Below are 27063 nucleotides of genomic sequence, written 5' to 3' on the forward strand. Positions count from 1 at the left end.
GCTGAAATTACCTTGATCCTTTCAGTTATGTTGTTAAAAAGTACAGTTATAAACAGTATAGGAAATCACATGAGCTGAATTTTTGACAAATCTGTTCTATTTCATGCTATAAGTGGAAGAAATCTGCAATGAAAAATTTAATTAATTGTGGGCTGGTATCTCACTGTGTTTCACAGGCTGGTCTTTGACCCCCATTCTCAAGCTATCCTCTCAGGTCAGCCTCCACTATAGACACATGGTGCCACACTTGGCTTTGTTGTATATTTTTCTTCCTGTGATAGATTAATTTACATAAAATTACCTATGTTCTCATCCTGTGCCTTTTTACAGATTTATTTTACTTGTATGAGCTTGTTTACTCTCTAGTAAAGGAATTAATTGAGAGTTTTCTAAGGTAAGACAAGCTAGTACTCTCATTTGTATGGATGATGGTGTTATAGATTTTTATTAGGCACAGAAAAGTGAAATGTTACATATATCTATTGGACCAAGGCATACTGCAGGTACACCGGACCCTGGGATATAAAGAGGCAAGAGTCCATTCTTCAAGATGCTTCCACTCCATTTGAGTAACCCAAATTCATAAGTACAGATGCATCACAAAGTAACACAGTTCTCAATTATGTCATAGTCACTACAATAAAAGTGCCAAGGCATTAAAATGTCATGACAGCATCATTCACTATACTAAATAATTTTTAGTAAGTACCACATCTTTTACAGTTACTATGATGTAACAAAGGATTTTCTTCAGACAGTGAATGCATTTTTTTCTAATGCAATAGATTAACCTAGGCAGAAGTCGTATGACACCTCCCCTCCTCCCCTGACACACACACACTAACAGTTATAACCCAGTCTTTCTTACTTCTTCTTTCCAGATTCAGCCACTACCCTACACAGCTGTGAAGGCCAGTGGTAATGTCTAAAGGAACAAAATGGTTCTGAAAGCCAGGTCCACGTTGAGTAACTCTAATAACACCGTTACTGGAAGGGGGAAGAAAATTCAGTACTTATACCCAAGCATTGGCATGGTAGTGTGGACCTGGGAATCAAGTTCACTTTAGAGAGAGACATAGGTGAATAATACACATGGAGCAGATTGATTGGAAGCCTAGAAGATCAAGTGTAGAGCACTGCCAAGACATTGAATATCCAGAGAAGCCAGGGGATGAGTAGAGATGGCTGGAGGCTCCAAAATGATGAGACTAAGTTGCGCTGCCGTCCTGGGCCTGGGCACTCTTTCAGTGAATGTGGTCGGCAACAGCACATCTGGAATCCTGAGTACATTTTTCACTCTCCATGAACACAAAGACACCGAAAACTTGGAGGCAGTTCTGAAGGCAATGGCAAGAATTGTGAACAGACATGAAGGCATCATTTATAAGGGAAGGATTAAGGCAAGGGGCACTCACCATGGTAATGGCTAGAAATGGTACAAAGTGACCTAAAAAGTCCAGCCATGAGGGAAGGGCAGGCATGACTGGGAATGGCTGCCCTGAAGGCGGGAGCACCGAAAGGAGCAGGAAAGGTTTGAAAATTAGCTAAGGAAAATGGAAAACACGAGAGAGATACAGATACTTGGTTTCTACAAAGTAAGTCATAGAGCAAGGTGTCCTTCAACCAGAAAATGGTAAAGTACTTAAAATATGGGATTGTGTGAGAAGCCCCAGTATATGTCAAACACTGTTTTAGGTGCTTTACCTCTTGATCAGGCTCTTTGGCTCACACAACACCCCACCACTATGCTTCTCCCACTCAGGTTCTTCAGAGCGGTGTAGGAAGGAGGAGATGGGAGCAAGCCTTTAGGTGCCTACAAAGCTTGCTCTCAGCTACAAAGTCCAATTGCTATGCTATGCTCTTTTACAAAACCTCTCTGAAAGCAAATGGGTAAAAAAAAAGTAGGGTGAGGCCCCTAGGGATAAGGAGGAAGACAAAGAGTGCAGGGCAGGGTTAAGCACAAGCTCCCAGCACAGCCCCTTTCTGAACTCAGAACTAGCAGGAACAAGGGTCTGGGCTGCTTCTCAGATTGAATTCTACTGTGTTTTTGTTAGAAAGGGAAAATCATTTTGTAATTCTAGCCTGGAGAGGAAGCCAGAAGTGTCACACAGGCAAACACCTGACATTTTGTTCTACACTCATCAACCTGATTGGGAACTGGGCAGGATCATCAAACTACAGACACTGGGTCGGTGGGCCACTTGGTCCTTCACTTGCTTACACGGTCCACAAGAAAACATTCCTCCAACAAAGAAACTAGCATAGTTTTATTCTCTATTCCTCCCTTCCTTAATGATTCATCTATCTACTTATGTTATGTGCATCAGTGTTTTGCCTGCGTGTATTTCTTTGTGAAAGTGTAAGATCCCTTAGAACTTGAGTTACAGACAGACAGTTGTGAGTGTGCATATTGGGAATTGAACTCAGGTCTTCTGGAAGCATAGTCAGTGCTCTTAACCACAGGGCCATCTCTCCAACCCCAAAGTGGTATGTTTCTCAGACTCAAGTCGAGATTGTTTTCTCTCTTTTTTTTTTCTTTTTTTGGTTTTTTGAGACAGGGTTTCTCTGTATAGCCCTGGCTGTCTTGGAACTCACTTTGTAGACCAGGCTGGTCTCGAACTCAGAAATCCACCTGCCTCTGCCTCCCAAGTACTGGGATTAAAGGCATGCACCACCATGCCTGGCTGAGATTGTTTTCAAAGAAAACAACGCTAAGGAATAACATAAACTTAAGACACTTTAAAGAACTATATTCTATAGAAGCATATTAGGAGAACAAATCAGCTTTTAAATTTTGAACTAAAGTGCAAACATATTTTTTATTAAGTCCAGAATGTATAAACTCTGGAATATACTTGATACATGAGGCTCAGTGTAGGAAACATTGGTGGAGCCCTGTACTGAACAGGGATGGTGGGCAGGCCACAGGGTGAGGCAAAAGTAGACACAGAGGTTCATCGCTGTAGTCTTAGCACTTAGGAGACAGAGTCAGGAAAAATGACAATTCAAGGCCAGCCTGGGTCACATAGCCAGACATTGCCTCATAGATAGATAGATAGATAGATAGATAGATAGATAGATAGATAGATGCATACATACGTGCATACATGGATACATACATAGATACATAGATAGATGACCAAAATAAATAAATAAAGTAGAAAGAGTCTATCAAAAGGGACAAAGCTTCCTCATGAACCAGACTATGATTCCAAGAGGAAAGAAAAGGTGCACTAGAGCTACAGGGTACAGAATTCGGGGTTCAAGACAAGTCTTTGAGTGAAACAGTTTACCCTGGCCTTGATTCAAGACCAGATTCGGATAAAGAAGACAGTAAAAGTGGAGTGCCTCTCTGGGGTGCTCTACTCGGTGAGGGAGGACTTGGAAGTTTAGGAAAATGCTTGCTCTGTGGATAAGTGAAAAGCAAGGTGAACTTCTCTCTGGAGTTTTTGTGACTCATTGCTCAAATAAAAAGCAACACAATGTAATTTTGTCACCAAGAATGGCTTTCAGTGCCCCGGTCCTCACATGGCTATCACATGCCTAATCTCTTAGTCTGACTTTCTCCGTTTCCCAGTTTACTGAACAAAGGAATATATTCTGCTTTTATTCCAGGCTAGCCCTACGAAGCAGATCCCCAAGAGTACTGTGATCAGTACAATCCATGTATTTCAGTTCTACATACATTAATTGAAAATCAGAGTGTGCAGATGTCTCACTGACCAAGCCTGAGAAACTGTGCAGGCGAAGCTCGGGAGGCACCGTCATCTGAATCTCCATTTCTCCGTCACCCACCTTTCAAGACCTAATTTCCTATCTCTGCATATGTTTATGATTAATCATCTCACACAAGAAAATAATCTTTCCTTTCCCATTGCAGCCTTTTTTGGAAAATACCTCAATGAATACAATGGCAGCTACATCCCTCCTGGATGGCGAGAATGGCTCGGATTAATCAAGAATTCTCGTTTCTATAATTACACTGTTTGTCGCAACGGCATTAAGGAGAAGCATGGATTTGATTATGCAAAGGTAATTTCCAGTGTGAACCTGTATCAATCTGCTCCTGTGCGTAGTGGGGGGAAAGACGCTTCCAGGGAGGTAAGCTGTCTGCAAGATGGGCTTTCTGTGTTCTCACAATGTCCGAAGAAGAAATGTTAAGGCAATTTCCAGCTCCAGAGGAGAAGGCTGGAAAGGACCAGTGTGTTTGTCTACTGAGGTTTTCTTCCTTCTCCCTCATTAGGGTGAAAGGCAATCAGTCCTTGATGAAAGCGCCATCAGGAAAATCATACCTCCCCCTCCCTTGTGATAATGTTTGTCTGTCCCTCACTCAAGAGCTCGTTCGCATAATCTTGTGCCATTTCACTTTTTAGTGCTGAAAGTATACTTTTGTCTGTGGCTTCAGCCTTCCATGTGAAACTAAGAGCAGCATAGTACACCCAAAAACTCTGGGATGCTGTGTTATTCGCTTTTACTGCCATCTGAGGAAGCCTAGTATTTGTGACAAGGCCATCATCCTGTGGCAGTGAGAGCTCATAACAGTTTAGGCTGTCAGTCTTAGGATTTCCAAATCAACCTAGAGAAACTGCCCATGGTCTCAAACAATTAGGTCCTTCCTAGATTTTAAAACTTACCTAAGTAAGCCAGGCACAGTGTTGTGTGTCTTAAAATGCCAGTCCTGGGGAGGCTGGGGCAGATGGGTGGAGAGTTTGAACCAGCTGGGGCTCTGTAGTGAGTTGCAGCCAACCAAGAGTGCTTGGTGAGACCCCAGGAAAAGCACAGCAAATCACAAATATGTTCTTATGGTTACTTGCTTGATTTTTTTAAAAAAACTGAGATTATAAAAACAAAGGGAGGAATAGCTTTAAATTCAGCGTGGTAATTTTTCTAAAATACTCTTTCCTTCTGGGCATGTCCATCTCATTTTCCTGGAAGTGCCAAAAAGCAGCTGGGTCTAGCGCCTGTATCAACAGGTCCAGGTGTTTGTTAGAAAGGGAAAGGTGACGAGGTTACTGTGTCTGGCCTGATTACGGCACAGTGGACTTGCAGAGAGATGAGGTGTAAGTCTGGGTCTTTTCTAACCTTTGGAAAACAAACGAATTCACCCACACTGCTGATGGGCATCCCAACATCAGAGCTGAGAGTCAAGCCAGCAAGCACTTTGGAGGCAAAGTTGAGCGATGCCCTCATTGTAAAAGACAAGAAAGTTCAGCATGGAGTGAGTGGTTCAACCACTCATGTCTCCTGGGTCATTTCCCTGGCTGGGAACAAAATCACTGCAAGCCACGCACAGAGACTGTCATTGCTATCACTTTTGACCTGTGGGAATGCTTTCACGCTCCTCGTTCAAGCTGTTAACCTTTCATTCCCTGTTGTCCAAAGGAGAACAAAGTAATCACGAATCTCTAAATACTAAATCAGTGAGACCTGCTCATTATCACGGCTGATTAGGTGTCAAAGACAAGTGTGTTATAAAGGAGTGTGTGTGTGTGTGTGTGTGTAAGAGAGGGGGTGGCATGTGTAAAGACATTAAACAGACTCCTGAATGGAAAGGGGAGACAGCCTTTGGATTTGTCCTAACAAGGACTTGTGACATGGATTGCTTCCCCCAGCAGCTGTTCTACAACATGTGACCAGCTGTGCCTGGAAGTCTTTGACATTGTGGCCATTGCCTAGGAGTTTCTGAGAAAAGTTTACACTAGAGTTTTGGGCCAATGATGCACACAGAGGAAGCAGGTGGCTTAAAGTTCCCATCCTCTCTTTCCTCTTCATTCAGTGTCCTCCCTACCCACTTCCAAAGGTTCATCACGCCCCGCCCTCTAAACCATGGCTGAAGTCATTTTATTAGCAAGTCAAACTTAGGCCCAGCAGCTTATTACTTTCTTTGTACAATTAACACAGAGTAAGCTGCAGAAAATCAAATGCTCCCATATTTAATTAAGCGTTGGAAAGACTCGCTAAAATGTTGCACCTTGTCCCTGTGCCTGCTTGACAATGCCTTCGAGTAGATAGATGGTGGTGGATGGGTACTTCAAAGAAAAGGTTCTTTTCTGGCATTGCACATTTGTGTGTGTGTGTGTGTTCTGAGGCTGTGAATGTGGAGTGGGTGTGGGTGTTTCCTGCCCTTTCGGTAATTAAATGTTTTGCCAACGAATTACATCAATGAAATCTGAGAATGAGATACATATCCGGTGTTTCATGTGCTGTTGAATTTGTATTGCTAGCCTTAATCATTATCTTGGGCAAACACAACTTGCCTCTTTTCTTCCCTAATTGCTGAATGGTGCATATCTCCCCACACCCTTGTTGTTAAGCAAGCTCCCCTAGGAATGAACAGCGGCCGATTTTGTCTGTTCTTGGAGGTGGTTGGCTCCTTTGGGGGCTCCTCTGGCTCATGTTTAGACCTTACCTCGTCACTCAGTGGGTAGATTCAGAGGGAAGCGGTGTTCAAATGTGATCTTGAATGTCACCTTTTGTAATTTTTGTTTTGTGTCAAATGTATGTTTCAGGATTACTTCACAGACTTAATCACTAACGAGAGCATTAATTACTTCAAAATGTCTAAGAGAATGTATCCCCATAGGCCCATTATGATGGTGATCAGCCATGCAGCACCACACGGCCCTGAAGACTCTGCCCCACAGTTTTCAAAACTGTACCCCAATGCCTCCCAACACATGTGAGTACAAAATTAACAATGCACTCTGCCGAACTAGGCCCTTGCTTGTGCTCCCCAATTTATCCTCTTCTTTACCCTCTTTCTTTCCACTCTGTGTGGCCCCAAGGGACAAATGCCAGCTCTGCAGTGTCAGAATGTGAGAACTGAGGTATACTGCACAGAACAGGCAGAGGCGCCAACCAGTCTCGCAGTAAGCGAGTGCTGGCAGTTCTGATTGGGTAGCGCATTCCGGGGTCTGCCAGTAGCTAAATGAAGGGGCTCATATAAGGAAAAGAGCGGCAGTTTTCACCTAGAGTTCCTTTTGGTGGAATAAATGGTATTCTGGAGTATGACTTAATAGTACTAATAGGGTAGAACCATTTTGCTTTTCATAGCCGCAGTGCGGCCCCTGTCTGCTCTGGCTATAGAAACGGGGCTTTATTTTCTTTCCGGGGGAACACAGGAGCAGCTTGGCTGCAGATGTTCATTTAGGCTTGTGCAGAAGGCAACTAGAGTAGCTGGCCTGGGAGGCCCTTTCAGGTCGCAGCTTCTTTAAAATAACCTAATGCTTCATCTTGAGAGGAGGGAGTGGGGAGGCTCAGGGTAGGCCCTCAAGGCAAAGCGGAGGTGAGGGAGAGAGCTGCAGTGTGCTGATAATCCTCCTTGGCCAAGGGTGGAAAAGCCTAGGTGCCTTGGCAGTAAAGAGCACAGTTTCTCCCAACCCTCACGCTCAATATGCGGCCTTCCACACAAGGTAGCTCGTACCGGGTCTGCTGAAAGCACGCCCATTCAAAAGGCACCTTTATCACACACCTCAGAGTTTGGCCCATGATCTAGCTGTGCTTAAATACGGCCCCTGTCCATCTCCTCGAGTTTCTAAGATCCCAGACAGAAAGAACCTCAGGGAGATAGAAAAGGAACTACTTCTCTATGTATTCTATGTATATGGCCGGGTATTATGCATCCTGTATGGAAGCTTTAGTTTTATTCTTACTTAGTATCTTTCTGTAACTGTCCTTCCTGAGTCACTTGACCAAGACTAACAGGAAAGAGGTCAGAGTGACTTAGAACAGGAAGCAAAGCGGGTCACCTACTGAGTGTGCCCAGGAGAATGCAAAAACGATGAAGACATCCAACAACTGGTCTCCATGAGCTGCTGTGTTGAACTCAACTATATGGACAGAATCCTTCCCCTGTTACTGAGTCTGCCGATGGATTTATGAATGAATCCTAGTAGCAGGTGGCTCCGTGGTGTTGCTCAGCTACAGATTCAGTAAGCAGCCATTCAGTGGAGGAACAGATCTTTCGGGCTTCTTCAGTAACGCCTTGAAACTCACCTTTCCCCTCTTTTGAATCAGCACTCACTTGGTGTAGCTTCCTTTGTTGAATTAGCAGTAGCACCATCCTATCCTAAGATGACTTTCTACAGCCTTTGCAGAGAAGGGTTGATAAGATATGGCATTTCATGGTTCTTTAGAGGCCAGCCTGCCTTTGAAGCTTCAAGGCTAGGTCAGAAGCCTATATAAAAAACAGCCACACAAAAGGTTCTGACAGCTAGGTCAAGTTTACAGACAACACTTGCACATGGAGAGGAGTCCAGGTGGGGCTTGGGGGATGGGGTTCTCAGCAGTAGTTTGGAAGAGTGAATGTTGGGCTCTACACTGAAAATTATACTTCATAAGGTTATCATACAGCAGGAACAGGTTAAGGAATAACCAATAAAAACCCTTAAAAACGAATAAACTACGACAGGGGTTCAAATCCAGCTTGTGTTAATAAGATTTCACTGAAACACAACCATGTTTATTTGAGATCCACCAGCCAAGTAGAGCTGTGACATGGACTTAAAAGATTTATAGGAAATTCTCCCAGACCCAAGTTTCACAGGGAAGATGGGAAAGTGTTCAGATAGTCGTAGCACGAGTAGGGCCAGAGTGTCAAGCATAGAGCAGCAATCCCAGCACCATAGAGCATCAGGGGAAAGCATCAGTATCTTTTGGAGGAATTCAACAGGCATTCAGAGAGGACCAGGAAGGCCAGGGGGCATGTTTGCAAAAGACTCTATAGCCAGGAAGGTAGCTGAGTTCAGAGACAGAGTATAGCAGAGTCAAGGACACATGCAAGAGAATCTAAAACACTGGTTCTCGACCTGTGGGTCTCGACCCCTCCAGCCAATTTCTACTTCCAAAAATATTTAGATCACTGTTCATAACAGTAGCAAGATTGCAGTTATGGGGCTTCCTTTGTTGAATTAGGATTAGCACATCCTATCCTAATGAAAATAATTTTGCAATTGGGGGGCACCACAACACAAGGAACTGTAATGAAAAGTTGAAAGCGTTAGGAAGGTTGACAAACACTGCTCTAAGACATGGCCCAGGCCCTGAAGAACGGGGTCCAAATAAAGTAATAGACATAAAGCTTATAGGGAAATGATTGCAGAATATTGAGAACCTCAGTGAATTTGTACTTAAGTAGGATAATAAGAACCATGTGAGCTGTCTTTACATGAGAAAAGGCTGGGCTAGTCCTTTAAACTTTTAAGGAGCCAGCAGTGTCCTTCACATTGACCCAACAAAGCAAAACCTTTGCCTGGCAGAGGGAAGTATGCAGGCTTGTCTCCCTGTCCTCCTTAAGGCCACAGGCAGTGTCTTTAGCCCTACAGCCTCCAGGAATAACTGGGATTAAATATGGCACACTGATGTGATGTCAAAAACAAGACCAGAGAGGTCGCAGAGGTCACAGTTCCACATGAAGACATAGAAGCCACACTGCTCGTGATCATTCTCACTAATCTTTTCTATTAAGATCAGCCATCTACAAATGTCAATATGATTGGCCCACAAATAGTATAATTTCATGCTGTCTAACTTACGGTTTAAAAAGAGAAACAAGTGTTTCCTTGCCCTGTGGTGATGGAATAAGTCCTTTGAGAACTCACTGCAATGGACCTCTCACACCTGGCTGTTCTAAAAAGAACAGATCCAGACTGTCATATTTTTCTAGTTGTACATTTCTGCTCTGGACAGTTGCCAGGCAGCAGAACATTACCAATCAGAGGATATGAACATGTGTGCAGTCACTGAGTGATTCCACTTCTTTGCCACTAAGCCTTGGGTTTTGTGTGCCTAGCACACAGAGCGCATGCCTTGCCCCCAACAGGCCTTGAGTTCCTGGATGGATGGCTTGTTGCAAAGGTCTCCCTGGCTGCTGATAGAGAAAGGGAGGGAATGGGTGCGCAGGTTCAGAGTTCAGTCCTCCAACAAAAGGAGCGAGACAAATTGAAGACAAGCTGCAGATTGCAGTGTGTAGCGCTACTGAATGGCTGGCTTCCTTAGTGAAAACATTAGCAATGCAGTCAAGCAACGGGATGCAAGCAGTGAAGTGCTCTGCAGAAATACTTGGCAGGCCCTGTGGAAACTGCATGGAGCTGAAGACTTCTCTAGTGGGGGAAGCTAGTCATGTGGACAGTTTGCTTCAGGTCTTCCTAGGTGGCCAAACATCACCCAATCCCTTTCATCCAGCCCTGGGCTGTGGCTATCTGACCCTCTTACACTGGAGAGAGTGGATCAAGTTTCCATGGTATTTGCTTCTTTGACAAAGAGAGAGGCCCATTCAGTATCTGCACACTGGCTTTACAAACTGAAGGAAGAGGTTATGCCTCCCAGCTAAGAATAGGAACGGATTATCGCTCCCTTGTTCACATGGGGGTCCTGTTTAATCAGACAGTAGTTCAGCCAGTCTTGGCCTCCAAGAAATACAAGAAAGGCTCCAATACGGAAATCCACATAAAAGTCTTATCATGAAACCCTTCCCTATGGCAGAGACCCTACTAAACTTTCAGGAAATAAGTCTGGCCTCATACTCTCCACCCCGAGATAATGTGCCCCTGCCACCCATTGCACCCCATCAGCTCTAGGGGTTGATTTTTAATTGTTTTGTTTCAATAGTTGTTTCTTCCATACTTCATAGGGAGGTGGGGGAGGGAGACAGAGACAGATACAGATACAGAGACATAGAGACAGACTGAGACAAAGAGAAGGAGACACAAAGACTGGGACGGAGGAAGGAGGGAGGGGAGGGGAGAGAGCAAGCTGCTAATTGGAGCTGTAAAGAAGCACCCTCTCTTGGAGCTGAAGAAAGGCTTAGCATCCAAGAGGACCCAGCACCCATGTCAAGCAGCCTGTAACTCCAGCTCCAGGGCAGTTAACTTCCCATCTAGCCTCTGAAAGCACTGCACTCACATGTACATACCCTACATAAATATACGCACAGAATTTAAAAACAAATGAATAAACCTTTATAAAATGTCTTGGCCTGAAAAGAACTTGTATTCTCATCGCTTTCACCAAAAAAAAAAAAAAAATCCATAAAAGTTATGCATCTGAAGATGAATTTTTAAATACTAAACAAGTTTCCAGTGTGAGCAGAACTGTTCCCTTTTTTATAAACCTACGCCGCTATTTCCACTTTAAGATGAACCCGGTGGACCTAAATTCCTGAACTTAGCTATGTGGTTCCAGAGGAACACAGTCACATGAAACAGCCTATGAATGGTGACCTAGCAGCTCTGCCCTAAGGCAGAGACAAAAAGCATCTCTCTTTAGCCTCTGGGAAAGGGAGCCTGGCTCTCATGTAGTTGTAAAATTAATTTCTGTTTTCCAAGTGAATAATGTTGACCTCACCAGCTAGCTGACATGAAAATAATTTTTCAGATATAGTACTAGAATTCTTCAAAAAATGTTTAAGAGTTCAAAGATCAACTAGCAATTCTCTTAATTCTATAATTTTTAATTAAATAAATAAATAGATATATAAATAAATAAAGTCCCAGTTGTTTGCTTTACTGAAAGCCTAAATGGCTTTGTTCAGGTGACATAAGTAGTTAAGGACAGATGCCACCTTTCCGTGTCCCAGCTGTCCTGCCCATTACACCAGACCATGTCTCACTTCATGTCCCAGCCACAATGAATATCAAAGTGGACCATACATATTTGCATAATTCCAGTAGGCATTTCCAGCATCATTAAACAATTCTCTTTTTAGTGTATTCCTATAATCAAGATCATTTGGTCTTACTCTGCGTTCGTTCAAATGTTATCTGCCTAAAGACATTTTGAAGTCAAGTGGGGCAGATCTCCATAAAGTCAATTATGGAAACTCCATTTTAATGAAATTGAAGATGACTTGACCTGGGAGAGTAGGTCTAGAGTCTCCAAGGTAAAGCTTTGCAAGTATGTAGGAAGATTGTAGAATGGGCTTGTGCTCACTATGCACCAAGACCTACCTCACCACTCAATGAACAACACTATCAGCGTCCTTTTTGTTGGTGTTTGCAACTAAAAAATAATGAAGAAAACAGATGTTCAACACATCAACAAAAGAAATATATTTTCACTGGAATGACAGCAAAGGTCATCAATATTCAAAAGGAACCACAAAGTTCATATTCACCAATATGAATTTAATATACAACACATGCATTTCTTGAAGCTATTTCTTGGCTACTAAGAATCATTCTATTATTTAAAAAAAAAAAAAAACTATCCACCAAAGAGGAAGGTGTTATTGTTGATTTTTTTTCAGAATCCTTTTTCCTGATTTTAGTCAAAAAGTAACTCAGGGAAAAAAGACTCAAACTGGGAAGAAAATTAGCATCCTATTGAAGACTGAACTTCACTGGGAGACCAGGTGTGTGCATGCGGTGCAGTCCTGAGCAAGACACCTACAAAAGCCAGACAGGGGAAAACAGCACACAGAGAAGCCTCAGGGGGGCAAATACAAAGCTTGCCTCCCAACGCAGGGACAGTCATGGGGAGCTGCAGATGTGGGGGACAAGCAGATCTGTCTGAACCCTGCACTTCACAGGCTGGAGTCGTTACCAAGCCCGAAAGAGCGCGATACCTCTGGGGTCATTTGTTGCCTTGTTTTGTATTGAAGGGACAGAAACTCAAAAGGCAATGATCTGATCCTTTGTCCTTTCAATTTTAAAGTGACAATCAGTGATGGCCACTTTCTGTGATACATCTAATGAGCCAGATGATGTATCTGCAGCATAAACTGATATTCAACAATTCCTCAGTAGAAAGGAAAATACTTTCAATTGAGCTGAAGGTTAAAGATGGGAGAATACCCTTTCCATTCAGAAAACAACTCACCTGTTCTGGGCAACGTTGGGGACCTCTGTGCCTGGGAGCTTGGGTCTGTGTGAGGACACAGAGGGAACAGTGGCCTAGAGCCGCTAGCCTGAGCACTTTGCAAAGAAGAGCGGGGTACCCAACAACTGAAGACAGTTTCCCAGTTGTAAGGAATGTTCTTTCAGTGAAGCTGTCCCTGAGACAGCTCCAGGCCCTCTTTGGGGAGACTGAAGTCAGGTCCTTATGCAAGCAAGCCTTAATTATCACTGGAGGACAGAAGGCTGCATCTTCAAGGAATTTGGCAGACCTCAGCAGGAGGCAACCACAGTCTTTGGCAAAAGATCACTTTTCAACAATGTTGTCAATTCCAGCAACCCGGACCTTCCACCTGCAGGTCTCTGAACAGCTGCTGTTCTTGGGAGGTGGGGGTAACAGCGGCTGTCTGTCTTCCTTTAAAAAGCAAATTTGTGCCCCCAGAGCCCTGATCCCCGCTGGGATCCCACCTGGAATGTCCTCTTCTAAGCTAGAGGTCATCTCCCATATTGAGAAAGTCAGAAAACTACAGGGGGAGGGTGGACAGCTTTGACAACAGGCCCTGAACTCTCCCTTTTAATATAAGCCAGATTTAACATATGTCATTTGGTAAATCCAGGAGTCCAATTTGAGGCTTGTAATTTGCTGCAAGTTTCCCGGCTCCTCAAAGTGAGGTGGGGCTGCGCCAATACATCAAGGTAACTGGTGGAAGATGTAATTTGCCCACGTGAGCCTGCATGTCGGTTGCCTATTGTAATTTTTATTTGCGTTGAGGTTTTGTGGTTTTAAAAAAAGTCAACTAGATTTATTTTTAAATTAAGCCGACCTAACTTCAAAGGCAGTGTGGGAAGGATGGGTATTATGCAGAAGCCCTGTGTAATCTCTTACAGCTGTATTCCCTTTGGGGCCACAATTGGTAAAAGACTAGGAGACCTTTCATGACCAATGTGCTGTCTTGCTCTGACCTCATACTCCTCCCCACAATTCCCCTACCCCGGGGCCCCAGTACATGGGTGCAAAACCTTTGCTTGGGGATTTTTGAGCTTCTCTGTCCTCAGCTTCTTAATCTAATCCTGTTTGTACCACGCATGCTGCATAGCCAGTGGGAAAGGCGGACTCTATCCCTTCTGCTGTACCCACTTATCACTGCAGCCTTTTCTAGAAAGGAGGAATCCTTTCAGGTCAAAAACTGGAACCACTTGGCTCCAGAATCATTTATCTGGTAGGCAGCAAACACTGATATTCAAAGTTTCTCTTTGACGTACTCTTTAAAAGGAAGAGGAAAAATGGGAAGGGGTGGTTCATTTGAAAAGAATGGCAGATGGTTCTCAAAGACTCCGTAGTTGAATGTTCCAGGACTGTTTTGACCTAGACATTCACATGAAGAGAATTTGCTTATTGAGTTGTGGACGTCCTAGAGGAACCCCCTGCACTCCACTCACACGTGTGCAAACTCAGGGTTGCTTTGTACTCTTCAGTTATCCCTTTAGTGGGAACTCATGTCTTCTACCAGGCACCATTTGTACCGTTGGCAATGGTGCTTCCAGAGCTTAACTGATGACCGTGAGCAAACCAGGTAGCAAAATGATGTCTGCTCCCACCTACCATTATTGACTATCTGAATGGATGCTCTGGCAGAAGAAAATGTGAAAATCAGGTGCCATCTCTGGCTCGGTGTGCATGGGAACATCCCCAGGCAGAGCCATGCAGTGTTGTATAGGGAGTTCCATATTACAGACTGGGTACTCAACGTCTCCTAAAATTACCTGTTTCAACAGGGCTGCTTCCAGGCTCACTGTCAGACTTTCTTTCCACAATCCTTCAACTGAAGAATTCTATCCTGCAAACAGGGACAGATAAACTGATTCCTCAACACAGCCGGTGGCTTGCTCTGGGAGACTGACACTCTCAGACAGAGGAAGCATCCCTTGTGCATTGCTTTGTTCATGTTAATGTATGTGCGCTGTGGGATTCAGGCTTGACTCTGCTATCTTTGTTCAACTATGTAACTTGCCTACCTGGCTTGGATTCCAAAGATGTAAAATGGGGACAATGAACCTTTAACCAAAAGAGCTGAGACAATCAAATTAGTTAGAACATATAAAATAATCTAGATACTACCTTACAGCAAATACTCCCTCTGTGAGCTGTTAATAGCTTGTGAAGAGAAGGCTTCAATGAATACCTAATAGTGTCTCCGTAACACAGGTCTCACCTCAGGAGCATGAGATGGTGTCATCTAATGGACATTAGGGAAGACTTGATGAGAAAGTAATCATTTTGAGTTTCCAGGGCTGTGTAGCTGATACCATTAATCTCTGCAAACCACTACACACACACACACTGTAGGTGTGAACGCACCTATTCCACAGCAAAACCCACTTCTCTATAGTTAACAGAACCCTTGTCCTCTAACCCTATTGATTTCTCTGAGGCAAGTACTTTCTTGGTAACTGTGTAAATGGCAGACTCAGCCTTGGTTATAATCCCAGAAAATACAACTGAATCCATGGTTTTAGCCTCCACCATGAACAAAGAACAAACCTCATGACAGCAGCGTGTAAGTGAACAATAAGGTTATCTTAAGAGAGTCAAGAGAAAGAACTATGTTGAGATGGTGGTCACCATCATCCCACTAATGTGCGGGTGGCTTTAACAGGGTAATTAGTAATAGACACTTCAGGAGCTGACATCACCCCAAGAACATTCCTTCTGCATTTCTGTGCTATCTGAAAATCTGAAATAACCATCTTTATCTTCATGTATCGCTTACACATTGTATTCATAGAACCCAAATGAACTTGAATTAATTCCATGTACAGTCTGAGTATTATCTGTGAGTGTACATGCCTACAGAGGGTGTGTACTGTTTGGAATGGTGAAGACGATAGTATCACAAACTCAAAGCGTTCTCAAGATGCTTAGGAGAAGAACACTTCAGCAGTGACTAAATTATCTTTCAGAAGTGATTATTTTACAATCTTTAACTTATAATGACTAAGTTTTCGGGGGGAAAAAAAGAAAGAAAAGGCTATATGATGACTACTTTCTGTGTGTTCTCAGAACGCCCAGCTATAACTATGCACCGAACATGGACAAACACTGGATCATGCAGTACACAGGGCCCATGTTGCCTATCCACATGGAATTCACCAACGTCCTCCAGCGCAAACGACTGCAGACTCTGATGTCAGTTGACGACTCTGTCGAGAGGGTAAGGCCATCCCCCAACTCAGAGGCGTGTTTTCATTGACTGTCCTCTCATAGACCTATTCCTGTCCACCCAGATACTGTCTCCTAATACTGTTAAGAGAGACAAGTGTGTTCAATGACATCCTCATTCCTGTCCCTTTATCCTGTTTCTAAAAGAGCCAGTGACAAAGGACAGAAAATTTAAAATATCACAATTCAGGGTCCATATCATCAAATGCTTTGGAAATCAAATTATGTCAGTAACTAGAGAGATACAACAAAATATGGAGTACTGGTGACTGTGGTAGACTAAAATGAAGGCCCCTACCTAATGCGAACAGCAGCAACTCTACTCCAGCTGATCTCTGCAGTATAAAATGAAAATCAAGTCCGACCTCAGCCTCTGGGTCCGCCCAGATGGGGTCTTCTTTACCCTTATGGTTAAGGGAAAGAGTAATGGTGATAACACTTGCTTTAATCATAGAATTTCAAATTGAAAAATCTACCGAGTTTGTTGGGAGAAGGAAGTGGATTCATGACTTGTTTTGTTGTCTGCCATTTTAGCAGACAGGAAACAAACCCTGTAAGCAGAATGTTCTAGATAAAGAAAAACAAATGCTGGATATTTCCCCCCAGGATCACATGCATTCCAAAACTGTGCATAATGTCTCTGTTTGCCAGCCTTCCTAAGGCAAGGCTTGACTTTTGAAAACTGCTGAGTTGGGCATGGTGATGTGTGCCTTTAATCTCAGCCCTTGGGAGGCAGAAGCAGGTGGAGCGCTGTGAGTTCAAGGCTGGCCTGGTCTACATAGGGAGTTTAAGCCAGCCAGGGCCTTTGGGGGAGGTTGTGACAGTGCTGTGGCCACCACCTTACACTTGCTGTGACTGCTCGTACTCTCTTGCAGCTGTACAACATGCTTGTGGAAAGTGGGGAGCTAGACAACACTTACATCATCTACACTGCGGACCACGGCTACCACATTGGACAGTTTGGGCTGGTCAAGGGGAAATCCATGCCCTACGACTTTGACATCCGTGTGCCTTTCTTCATTCGTGGTCCGAGCATAGAACCAGGGTCGATGTACGTATTTCTCTGTGGTGTGGAGCTGTCACAGCTCCTGTACTTGTAAGATCATGTAGGTTTTAATTCATCCAGAACTAAAACATAGAATGTGTGGGTTGGTGATTACTGCCACTGCCACCTCGTAACTAAACTATACCGCTGAAGAGAAAGAAATGATAACAGTAATAGCACCTGATTCCCTGAAACCGAGACTGTGTCCCCTTTGCCCTCAGTGTGTGGATAGGATGTTCTCTTGGAGAACACTATCCTGAATCAGAATCAGTTCTTATGAAGCCCAATGTTACATTCTTAGTTTTTAAGTTTTGAAAAGAAAATGGAGGGCTAGAATGCCTGATTTTCTTTTTTAAGATTTATTTATTTTATGTATATGAGTGCACTGTAGCTGTCTTCAGACACACCAGAAGAGGCCATCAGATTCCATTACAAATGGTTGTGAGCCACCGTGTGGTTGCTAGGAATTGAACAGAAAACCTCTGGAAGGGTAGTTAGTGCTTTTAACAGCTGAGCCATCTCTCCAGCCCCTGGAGAGACTGGAGCCTTAATCCAGTGCCTCTTGGCCACGCTTTTATATTAAGAGAAAAGAGACTTGAATGAGTTGTTCCTGTCCCTTTCTCCGCCGCAGGTCACCTCATCAGAGCCACAGGCGACCATGCCCTTTCTCTGCAATCTCAACTTCTTTTGTAGGAAACAAATAATGTGTGTAGAGAGCTGTGGAAATATCAGAAGACAGAATTGGGAATGAATTTCCAAACAGCATCCTCCACGGACTTAGGCAAAACCAAGAAGCCCAACAGGCAGAAAGAGGATGTGTCTGAGAATCCTCAATGCGGGAGGGGGCATCTCTGGCGCCCAGAGCCCAGGATTCTGAATCTCCTGACTAGGGTCTCACCTGCTGCTGTGCTGAGCTTATTCTGGGATGAGCTGATATGAGGAAGAAGTTTCTTTGAAGAAGGTCTTATGTCCATTCAGCTCACTAGAGGACAGGGGCTAATGGAATATATATTACATGGAAGCAGGCAAGAGATTATTTAAACACCAGAGAGAGAGGAAAGATGGGTTAGGATAGGGAAATCAGAAAAATAATATGAAAATGTTGTAATGAAACCCATTTCTTTGTATGCTAACTTAAAATTAATTTTAAAAATTCATTACAAACTGAGAATAGTTGTGTCTGTAGTTAGCTTTGTACATTGAAGGTCTTAGGCATAAGTCAAACTAAAAACTATAAAACTATAGATTCTTAGAATATTAACTTTACAGCTTTAGTGCAAGAGGAGTTTTGGAGTATCACATTTTAGAAAATATGCATCACACACACACATACACACACACACAATGAGGCTGGAAGGTTAAGAGCATTTTCTGCTCTTGTAGAAAAGCCCACTTCAGTTTCTAGTGCCCACATCAGATAGCTCATAACTGCCTATAATTTCAGCACCAGAGAATCAACACATCTGTACGTACCTTAAATGCACACACTCACATACAAACACACACTCCTACAAACACACACACACATTATTAAAAATAATAATGAAAATATTAAACACATCATTTGCCAATATACATCCTGCCTGGCTATGTGTTTGAGACACAGCAGTTAGAGGCATCTCTCCAGCCCTGACCCCCTTGAAAGCCAGCTGTGTTACTACTCTCTACCCCTCACCCCTCCCTAGAGCAGATGAGAGGGTAGGGAGGGAGGCTTGCAGGCCAATGAGCCATGACTGGGGGAAGGGGGGTAAAAAGCAGCTCTGTGGCCATTTGCTACCTGCTTTAGGTCTAACCTGGAACTATCTTTCTCCTTACAGAGTCCCACAGATTGTTCTGAACATTGACCTAGCTCCTACCATTCTGGATATTGCTGGTCTTGACTCTCCTTCTGATGTGGATGGCAAATCTGTCCTCAAACTTCTAGACCTGGAAAAGCCAGGTAACAGGTATGTCAACATGTCTTCTGTCAGCCAGCCCCCAAACTCCAGCCGGTGCCCACAGTCAGCCAGTACTGAAAACCACGGAGGTAAAATAAGTTTGCCCCATGAGGATTCCTGCAAGCTGAGCCTTTCTCGGCTGTTTATGAATTGCATGTTGATGGAGATGCAGCCATGGTCAGTGGGAAGTGGGAGGTATTTCTTTAAATAAACTGTTTGTACAAATCCATTTGGGAAAACATTCAGATGCTAATAGTAAATATTATTATTTTGCTTTCAGGTTTCGGACAAACAAGAAGGCCAAAATCTGGCGTGATACATTCCTAGTGGAAAGAGGGTAATTATTGGTTCCTGGGTGCTTCTGGGAGCCAGTCCTAGTGGGCAGCTCTTCCTGCTTTGTGTTTCTTTACACTTCATATTTTGGTTTAGTAAGCATGGTGATTTCACAGGCCCAGTTGTGAGTTTGATTTTATTATTTTATCTGATTTTATTTATTTATAAGTTGTGTGTGTGTGTGTGTGTGTGTGTGTGTGTGTGCGCGCGCGCGCGCTTCATATGTGCACATAGCACATATATGAAGATCAAAGGACAAGTTCCACGAGTCAGTTCTCTCCTTTTATCATAGGTTGTGGGGATCAAACTCACCATCAGTCATGCTTGGCAAGCGCTTTCATCCGCTGAGCCCTGGCCCTGGCCCTGATGTTTGAATCACTGTTTGCCTATTCATTGCCCGTCAACAATTATTGTTACTACAGTAGAACTATAAAGAGTATTGTCATAGATGGGAGTGGAGCCTGCCTCTCCAGGGTGTAGGATCCCTGTGGCACTTCTCAGCCTGAGCTCTTAGCAAGTCAACTGACTTTCTCAGCCATCCCTACCCTGCTTGCTTTTTCCTTATATTCTTTTCATACTATTAACTTACATACATGAATGGCATTGTGATTGTTTCCATGGTCACTTCATACCTGCTTTAGGATAGTCATTGCTTTGGTTTTCTCTTTGTGTAAATTGAGAGGGAGAGAGGCATTAATACATTTACTTATTTACCAAGAGAACTTGGAGGAGTATTTTGTTTTGATTTTGGTTTTACAAGACAAGGTTTCTCTGTTTAACCCTGGCTCTCGGGGAATTCCTTCTGTAGTCCAGGCTGTTCCTGAACTCACAGAGATCTGCCTGCCTCTGCCCCTGCCCCTGCCTCTATGCCTCACAAGGTGCTGAAATTAAAGATATGTGCCACTCCCGCCCAGCAAACCTTGACTATTTTAATCACTTTCCGGGAAGAGTGGTGGTTCCTCTGCTGACTTTCACATCTTCACCACACCCAGCCTGTGATACTCATAAGGACTCAGTCTGTGCTGGTCTCCTTCCGACAGCAGCAGAGTGTGTATATTGTGGTATGAAGGAGTGTAGACTTGCTGTGACAGAGAAGAAGGCTATGTGGGAATTGGGAAGGTAATCGGGTGGCTCTTCAGTAAGAAGCTTTCCTCTTTCTGTCAAAGGAAATTTTTACGAAAGAAGGAGGAATCTGGCAAGAATATCCAACAGTCAAATCACTTGCCCAAATATGAGAGGGTCAAGGAACTGTGCCAGCAAGCAAGATACCAGACAGCCTGTGAGCAGCCTGGGCAGGTGAGTGCAACAGACATTCTCTATGTCCTCCACTGACTTAAACAGTATTCAGGCATTTGTGTGCTCCTAAGGGTTCTGCGTGGTCGTGAGGGCAAACTTGACCCATCCAGCAGGTCCAGTTATTCGAGGGTCTCGAGGGGACCTTCTCCTAACAACCAAATGGGGGGGTAGAGAGAGACAAGAACCTTGTGCAATGAATGACACACGGAAGCAGTCTGAATAGCATCAAGGTCCCACTGTATTAGCAAGGCTCAAGGTTTAAATGCACAAGCAAAAGAGGAAGTACTTCTCAGCAGGAGGAATGGGGCATCGGAAATGCACCTCAGCAGGAAGGATGGGGCAGCAAAAAAAGAGGAAGTACTTCTCAGCAGGAGGGATGGGGCAGCAGAAAAAGAGGAAGTACTTCTCAGCAGGAGGGATGGGGCAGCAGAAATTTTTCTTTTGGCGACTACAGGAACTTGGTGGTATCAGGGTACATCTTGAGGTCAGGACATCCAGCGCTGATTTAGGGCTGGAACAATCTGTGGTTGTTCTCAGAGCGGTGTGTCGGTGGCCCACTTTTGACCCCCTTTTCTTCTGGGGGAGGGGGCGGGGAGAGGCACAATTCAGAGATCAGGACAATTGTGTTGTCTTAATAGCTCCCAACACAAACTCAGAGACATCTCTGTGCCAACAAATCTGTCTGTCTAAGAAGCCTTCATATTCTCGTCACTACCCAAGCTCCCTCTTGCTAACAAAGATGGTTCTCAGAGGGACAGCTATGCCAAAGGCACTGGCTCCATCAAAGTAGGTCATCGGGCTGTGTTCTAAAGAGCACTTACTGAAGAGCTGGGTGGCTGTTGAGCCTCTGAACAGTGAGCCACTCTTGGTGACATGATGTAACTTCCCATCCTAAGCAGAATCGAGAAGCCATCTAACCTACATGCATCGTGAGATCTATACCAGAGCTGAAAAAGAAAAACAGTCTGTATGTCCACTTCTAGCTCAAAAAGCTTTTGATATCAGCTGTAATTATGAAATCTAGGCTTGGCCCCCACATTAGCTGTTATCAGTAAGAATGGAAAACAGTATACAATGGATTAACACCCCACAAAAGAGAATTGGGCTGGGTGTGGTGCTATACACCTTTAATCTCATCACTCTGGAGACAGAAGTGAGTTCCAGGCCAGCCAGGGCTACATGGTGAGAACTTCTCTCAGAAAAACAAAAACACAAAGAAAGAGAAGGAGTGGGGGAAGGAGAAGAAAGACAGGTGGCCACAAACAATTTTAGTTGGAATCTGTGCCGACTAAAAGGAAATCTATATAGACTAAAGGAAAATTCCATGTCCCAGTGAAAAAGTAAAGAACAAAATCAATATGACATGGCAAAAAGAGGAAGAGAGAGAGAGAAAAGAAAAGAAGGAAGGAATAAATGGCAGAGCGCAGCTGCTAGTGGTCTTGGTTCACTGTGGAGGTTGTGTACACCTACTAACTGAAAACTGTGATGTTTCTAGTGTGTAGCCATGGAAATCCCCATCTTACATCAGGTGACTTGTTTCTTGGATTTCAGCAATTGCGTAATTACAAAACACAGACCAAGAGGCCGGAGGGAGGGCTCAGTAGTGAAGAGTGTATACTGTTCTTTCAGAGGACCCAAGTTCAGTTCCCAGCACCCGTGATGGGCAGCTCTTAGTGAATCTGACCCTCTGACCTCCTAAAACACTACACTCAGGTGTACACACCCACACACAGACTCATGCATGTGCAGATAATTAAAGATAACAAAAATTAAATTAAAAAACTAAAGTAATAACAATAACAGTAATAATAACTTACCTTGCCTTCCAAGCTAAGTTACCTTAGCTAAAGAAAGACTTTTGATCCTATGGGGAATTTTTCTATTACTAACTTGGGACTATCAGGGCTCATAGAGACTAACTGCCAACCCAAGAGCATGCATGAGATGGATCTAGACCCTCTACATATATGTAACAGTTGTGCGGCTGGGTCTTCATGTGGGACTCCTCAAGTGGGAGCAGGAGCTGTCGCTGACTCTGTTGCCTGCCCTTGGATCCCTTTCCCCTAACGGGGCTACCTTGTCTATCCTCAACAGAAAAAGATGCACCTAGTCTTACTGCAACTTGATATGCCAAAGCTGGTTGGTATCCATGGGAGGCCTCCCCTTTTCTGAGGAGAAGGGGAGGAATGGTAGAGGAAGGGGAAGCTGCAATCAGGATATAAACTAATTCAATAAAAAAACAAAAAGAACAAAACCAAACAACAAAAAATGAAACTTCTCTGACCCTTAGATATCCCTTAGATATCCAACATTATCTAAAGGTGTTACACTCGGGGAAACAGGCCACCTAGGTTATTATCTAGTGCCGAATTCATGTGCTCCTGTATAAAAGGTCCCCACATATGAAATGCAGACTTGTAACCAAAAACCTGCTCCCTTGCCTCTCTTGCCTCTCGCTTTCTCGTTTGTAGAGGTAAAGTATGAGAGGGTATGAAGGGAGGGTTGAAGGAGTAAAGTCGGACATGCAGCATTCTAGCCAGCCTTCACTTTGTGTTTCACAGAAAGCTTAGCCCATTCATCACATTTTAACTCAAAGTCTTTAAACATCTCTCATGGACACTCTTCATATTATTATGAAGAAACATGAGGATTCCAGAGAGTTTATAGAAGCTAGCCTCAATAGGCTAGTGCATTTTATTTGGGAGTTGGAAGCAGAAGGTACTGTTTAGTGTGCCCTCTGCCAATTGCTAACCTTGTTAGGATTTGAGCTCTCTAAGTGGTGCACAAGATGTCGATTTGGGAATAAGGCACGCTGATTACCTACCTTTCAGTCTACTATTCTAAAAATGTCTCCATATGGCTTGTACCCAAACCTCAATCTATGCCCTGGAGGGCAGATGGGGCATAGCACAATATTGCCATAAGTCTCACCCTTGCCCTGCACAGTAACTATATTAAAAACCTAATTCTGTTTATCCATAGTTTTCCAAACTTAATTTGCCCCCATAAAATATTTTTATGGCTGTCTCCCTAGAATGGTTTTCTGTTCCTTTCTTCCTATGCAGAAGAGTATGAATTTAGATTTCCTCAATTGCATATCTGAGGTCAGAGCTGACCTGTTTTAGAAACACCCCCAATTAATGGAACAAAGAATTGGGCTATGCCTCAATGGTGAGCTTTTTCCTGTAGAAATTCTTTACATTGGGCAGAAGCAGGCTCTAGAAGATAGGAAGTGAGGGGATGTCTGGCTGCCTCAAGCATTGTGGTCCCAGGGGTACCAGTGAGTAGTTACTGAGATCTCATGGTTCCTTGAGTATGGTCCCTGAGGCAGTAATCAGTCTCACCTAGGAGCTTGTCAAAAAGAAAACCCTCTGCCCTTGACCCTCTTATTAGGTCCCATGGGGTAGAGCCTAGCAGTCTGTGTGCAAGTCTTCCAGGGCCTTACTGATAGTGTGCTCAAACACTCTTAAGAATCTGAGAGTGTCGAAAAGTTTTAGAAGCTGAGATCAGCTCTGGTGTGGCCTTGTGGTTTATGGAAGCCTGATCCCCTCCCATTTTCCTTTCTACCTTGTTACACAGAAGATTGTCTTTTTTGGACACAGTACCACTGACTTCAAAGAAAAAGAAAAGAGGTCATGTTGCTTGGGACCTGAGTGACAACTCAGTTGTGAGTTCAGGCTACAGCTGACGTGCTTGGATCCATTCTTCTATTTTAAGGACTGAGTACTGAGCCAAAAGCTTCATACCTGCCAGGCACATGAGCTACCAACCGAGCTCTTTCTGCAGCCTTGACATGCACACGGGTGCCCTCCTCCTGCCAAGGCTAGCAGCCTGCATCCTCACGTCTGGCATTTTGTGGGGATACTGAGGTTGGGTAGTTACAGTACCCACTACTTCTGGGTTATGTCCTGAACAGTTTACATTCTCCCCCAGGCCTCAGGTCTGCTGTGTCTGTCTTGTGAAAAACAGTGTTTTTTTTTATACATAAGTGTGAGAGTGTCTGGGAGTGATTTCTTCAGGGTGTCACCATTATTCCAGGGACTCTCACCTGCTGTTTGAAGCAAACAGGGGATAGACCAGTTGGAGCTTCAGACACTTGGCATGCCTCCTTGACTATGCACAGAACCACCAGCAGGGATTAATTATGACAACATGGACATATGTGTTTGCATTGCTTACATGTTTCTGCATTAGTCCAAGACAAAGTGTGAATTCCCACCACCCTCTCGGCTATCAAGTCTACCCTAAGCACATTTGTATGCCCACATACTCCTACCTCGTAAACACATGCACAATCCTGTGCAAAATCTGAAGGTGACATTCACCGGGAAGAGTTCTGAAAACTATCAATGTACCCACTTCCCATTTCTGATTCTTTTGTTTGTTTAGAGTTTCTTTTGTTTTGTTTGCTTCTGTTTGTTCCACAGGACAAGGTTAACTCAGGCTAACCTGTCCTCTGACCTCAACATCCCAAGGGTCTAAATTAAAAAACACGCATCGCTACACACCCATGCACCGCCATACTCCTAGCCCTGCACTTTTGGTTTCTGTTTTCGTTTGTTTGTTTGNTTAGTGGTTTCACAAACCTTGGGATTGTGCTGCTATCCATGTGCCCTTGGACAATTCACTTAACTGTACTCTTGCAGTGCTGTTGATGTGTAGATACAGCTGAGCCAGCCACAGAGGTTACCGCAAAGGTTATGTGGATTTCTGTGTAATGATCACCTGGACCCATGGCAAGTACCACACGAATGCTGTCAGCTGTTGGTCTGCTGAGTGTTCTGCCTGGCCTGAAGTGCTAGAGTTTCCCACTCTCAGTATTGCCTTATACATGCATTTCTCTTTTCTGTTTCTTCTTGCTTTCTACCTCTCCCTTCCTCCCTCTGTTCCACCTCATCCCAAGACAGCGGGAGCTAAATCTTCTTGGTCAATGACTCTAGTTCATATTTCTGAGAATTTTGTCGTTGGCTTGAGCTAATTCGTGCTTTGGACAGAAAAGTTTATATGGTCTTTCCCTTCCCAGCATTTGGTTTGAAGCTTTCAGTGCACCGCCACCAACAGGTAATTAGTTCTGTGATGCTGACACTGGCATAAAAGCTACAGGTCATCACAAACCTGCTGCACTGGGACCACATGTCAGAGAATAGGATTTGACCTGTATTATGACATGTATGAAGACACACTTTGGAGAATTAGCTTGTATATAAAAATAAAAAAAAAAACAAAAACAAAAACAAAAAAAAACCAAGCTTTTATCTTGTCCCTGGGTAGCAGTAGATATTTGAAAAAAGAAACTGAAGCCCATTTTTTTGCTCATTTGCTTCTTAATCAGGCAAGCATACACTGAAGTGTAAATTAAGGCATCCATAAGCAATCTGAGGGTAAATGATGTCCGGGATGTAGGAACCATTATGATTACCTAGTGATTGCTTCAGGAAGAAGTCACCAGAATTCTGCCATTGCTAAAAACCATGCTAGGCATTCCCTGCCTAATTTACGTACAGAGAGACTGAGGCTCAGAAGGAAAAGTCAACTGACAGAAACATAACTGGAAATCTCAGTTCAAACCCAGATACATGTAAATCAAAGCCATAGCCCTCCCTGGCCTTATAGCCCACCCCTGCTAGTGCTAGCCTTTGGGAGCCCGAGATAGGAAGGTGATTGAGTCCAGGAATTCGAGAGTGTTTGTGGGTGCACATTAAAGTCCTGTGGCCAGTGAGCTGGCTCAGTGAGTGAAAAGACCTGCGGCCCTTCCCCCCAGTCCCAGTTCAGTCCCAGAAAGAAACCGGTGTCTCACAAGGGGAGCTTGACCTCCTGCATTCTATCCTCTGACCTCCACAGAAGTGCTATGGCATGTCCACATACACACACACACACACACAAAAGAAAGTAAATCAATTAAAAATGGAAAAAATAGTCACAGTTTTTGTCATGAAATAATAATTGCTATATTTCAGCATTTCTAACCAGGAGAACTAAGTTGGCCAGTGACTAGGCAAGCTTTTTCTGAAATCAATTCCACCAGCACCGGCCTGACTGCAGGTACCACATCTTCTTTTTAGAACCCAAAGCACTCAATATTTTTATAAAACATCTTTATTGCTAAGAGAATCAGGTATTATTTTACTGGCTATAGAGTCTGGAAGAAAACTGAGGTTCTGCTGTTCACTCAAAGATATTGAGTTAGGAGCAAAAGACAATTAAAACCGAAGTTTTAGAATCCAACTGAATATTTAACTCTATTAACAGTGGCCACCACTATAGTCACAAATAATATAAAATACCTTGGTGTGACTCTAACTAAGGAAGTGAAAGATCTGTATGATAAGAACTTCAAGTCTCTGAAGAAAGAAATAAAAGAAGATCTCAGAAGATGGAAAGATCTCCCATGCTCATGGATTG

The 27063-nt window shown here is 43.7% G+C and overlaps 1 protein-coding gene across 7 annotated transcripts in view; it reads left to right on the top strand.

The window, feature by feature from the left end:
• Positions 1-27063, top strand: part of Sulf1 (sulfatase 1) — a 165088-nt gene that overhangs the window by 106534 nt on the left and 31491 nt on the right. For all 7 annotated transcript variants that reach the window (XM_021155418.2, XM_021155402.2, XM_021155411.2 and 4 more), the window contains 7 exons: positions 3881-4032; positions 6510-6679; positions 15892-16042; positions 16926-17101; positions 18913-19041; positions 19313-19369; positions 20532-20661. In XM_021155418.2, the coding sequence (XP_021011077.1) occupies positions 3881-4032; positions 6510-6679; positions 15892-16042; positions 16926-17101; positions 18913-19041; positions 19313-19369; positions 20532-20661 (965 nt within the window). The remainder of the gene's footprint in view (positions 1-3880; positions 4033-6509; positions 6680-15891; positions 16043-16925; positions 17102-18912; positions 19042-19312; positions 19370-20531; positions 20662-27063) is intronic.

Source organism: Mus caroli, chromosome 1 (assembly GCF_900094665.2).
Source record: "Mus caroli chromosome 1, CAROLI_EIJ_v1.1, whole genome shotgun sequence".
NCBI classification, from domain to species: Eukaryota; Metazoa; Chordata; class Mammalia; order Rodentia; family Muridae; genus Mus; species Mus caroli.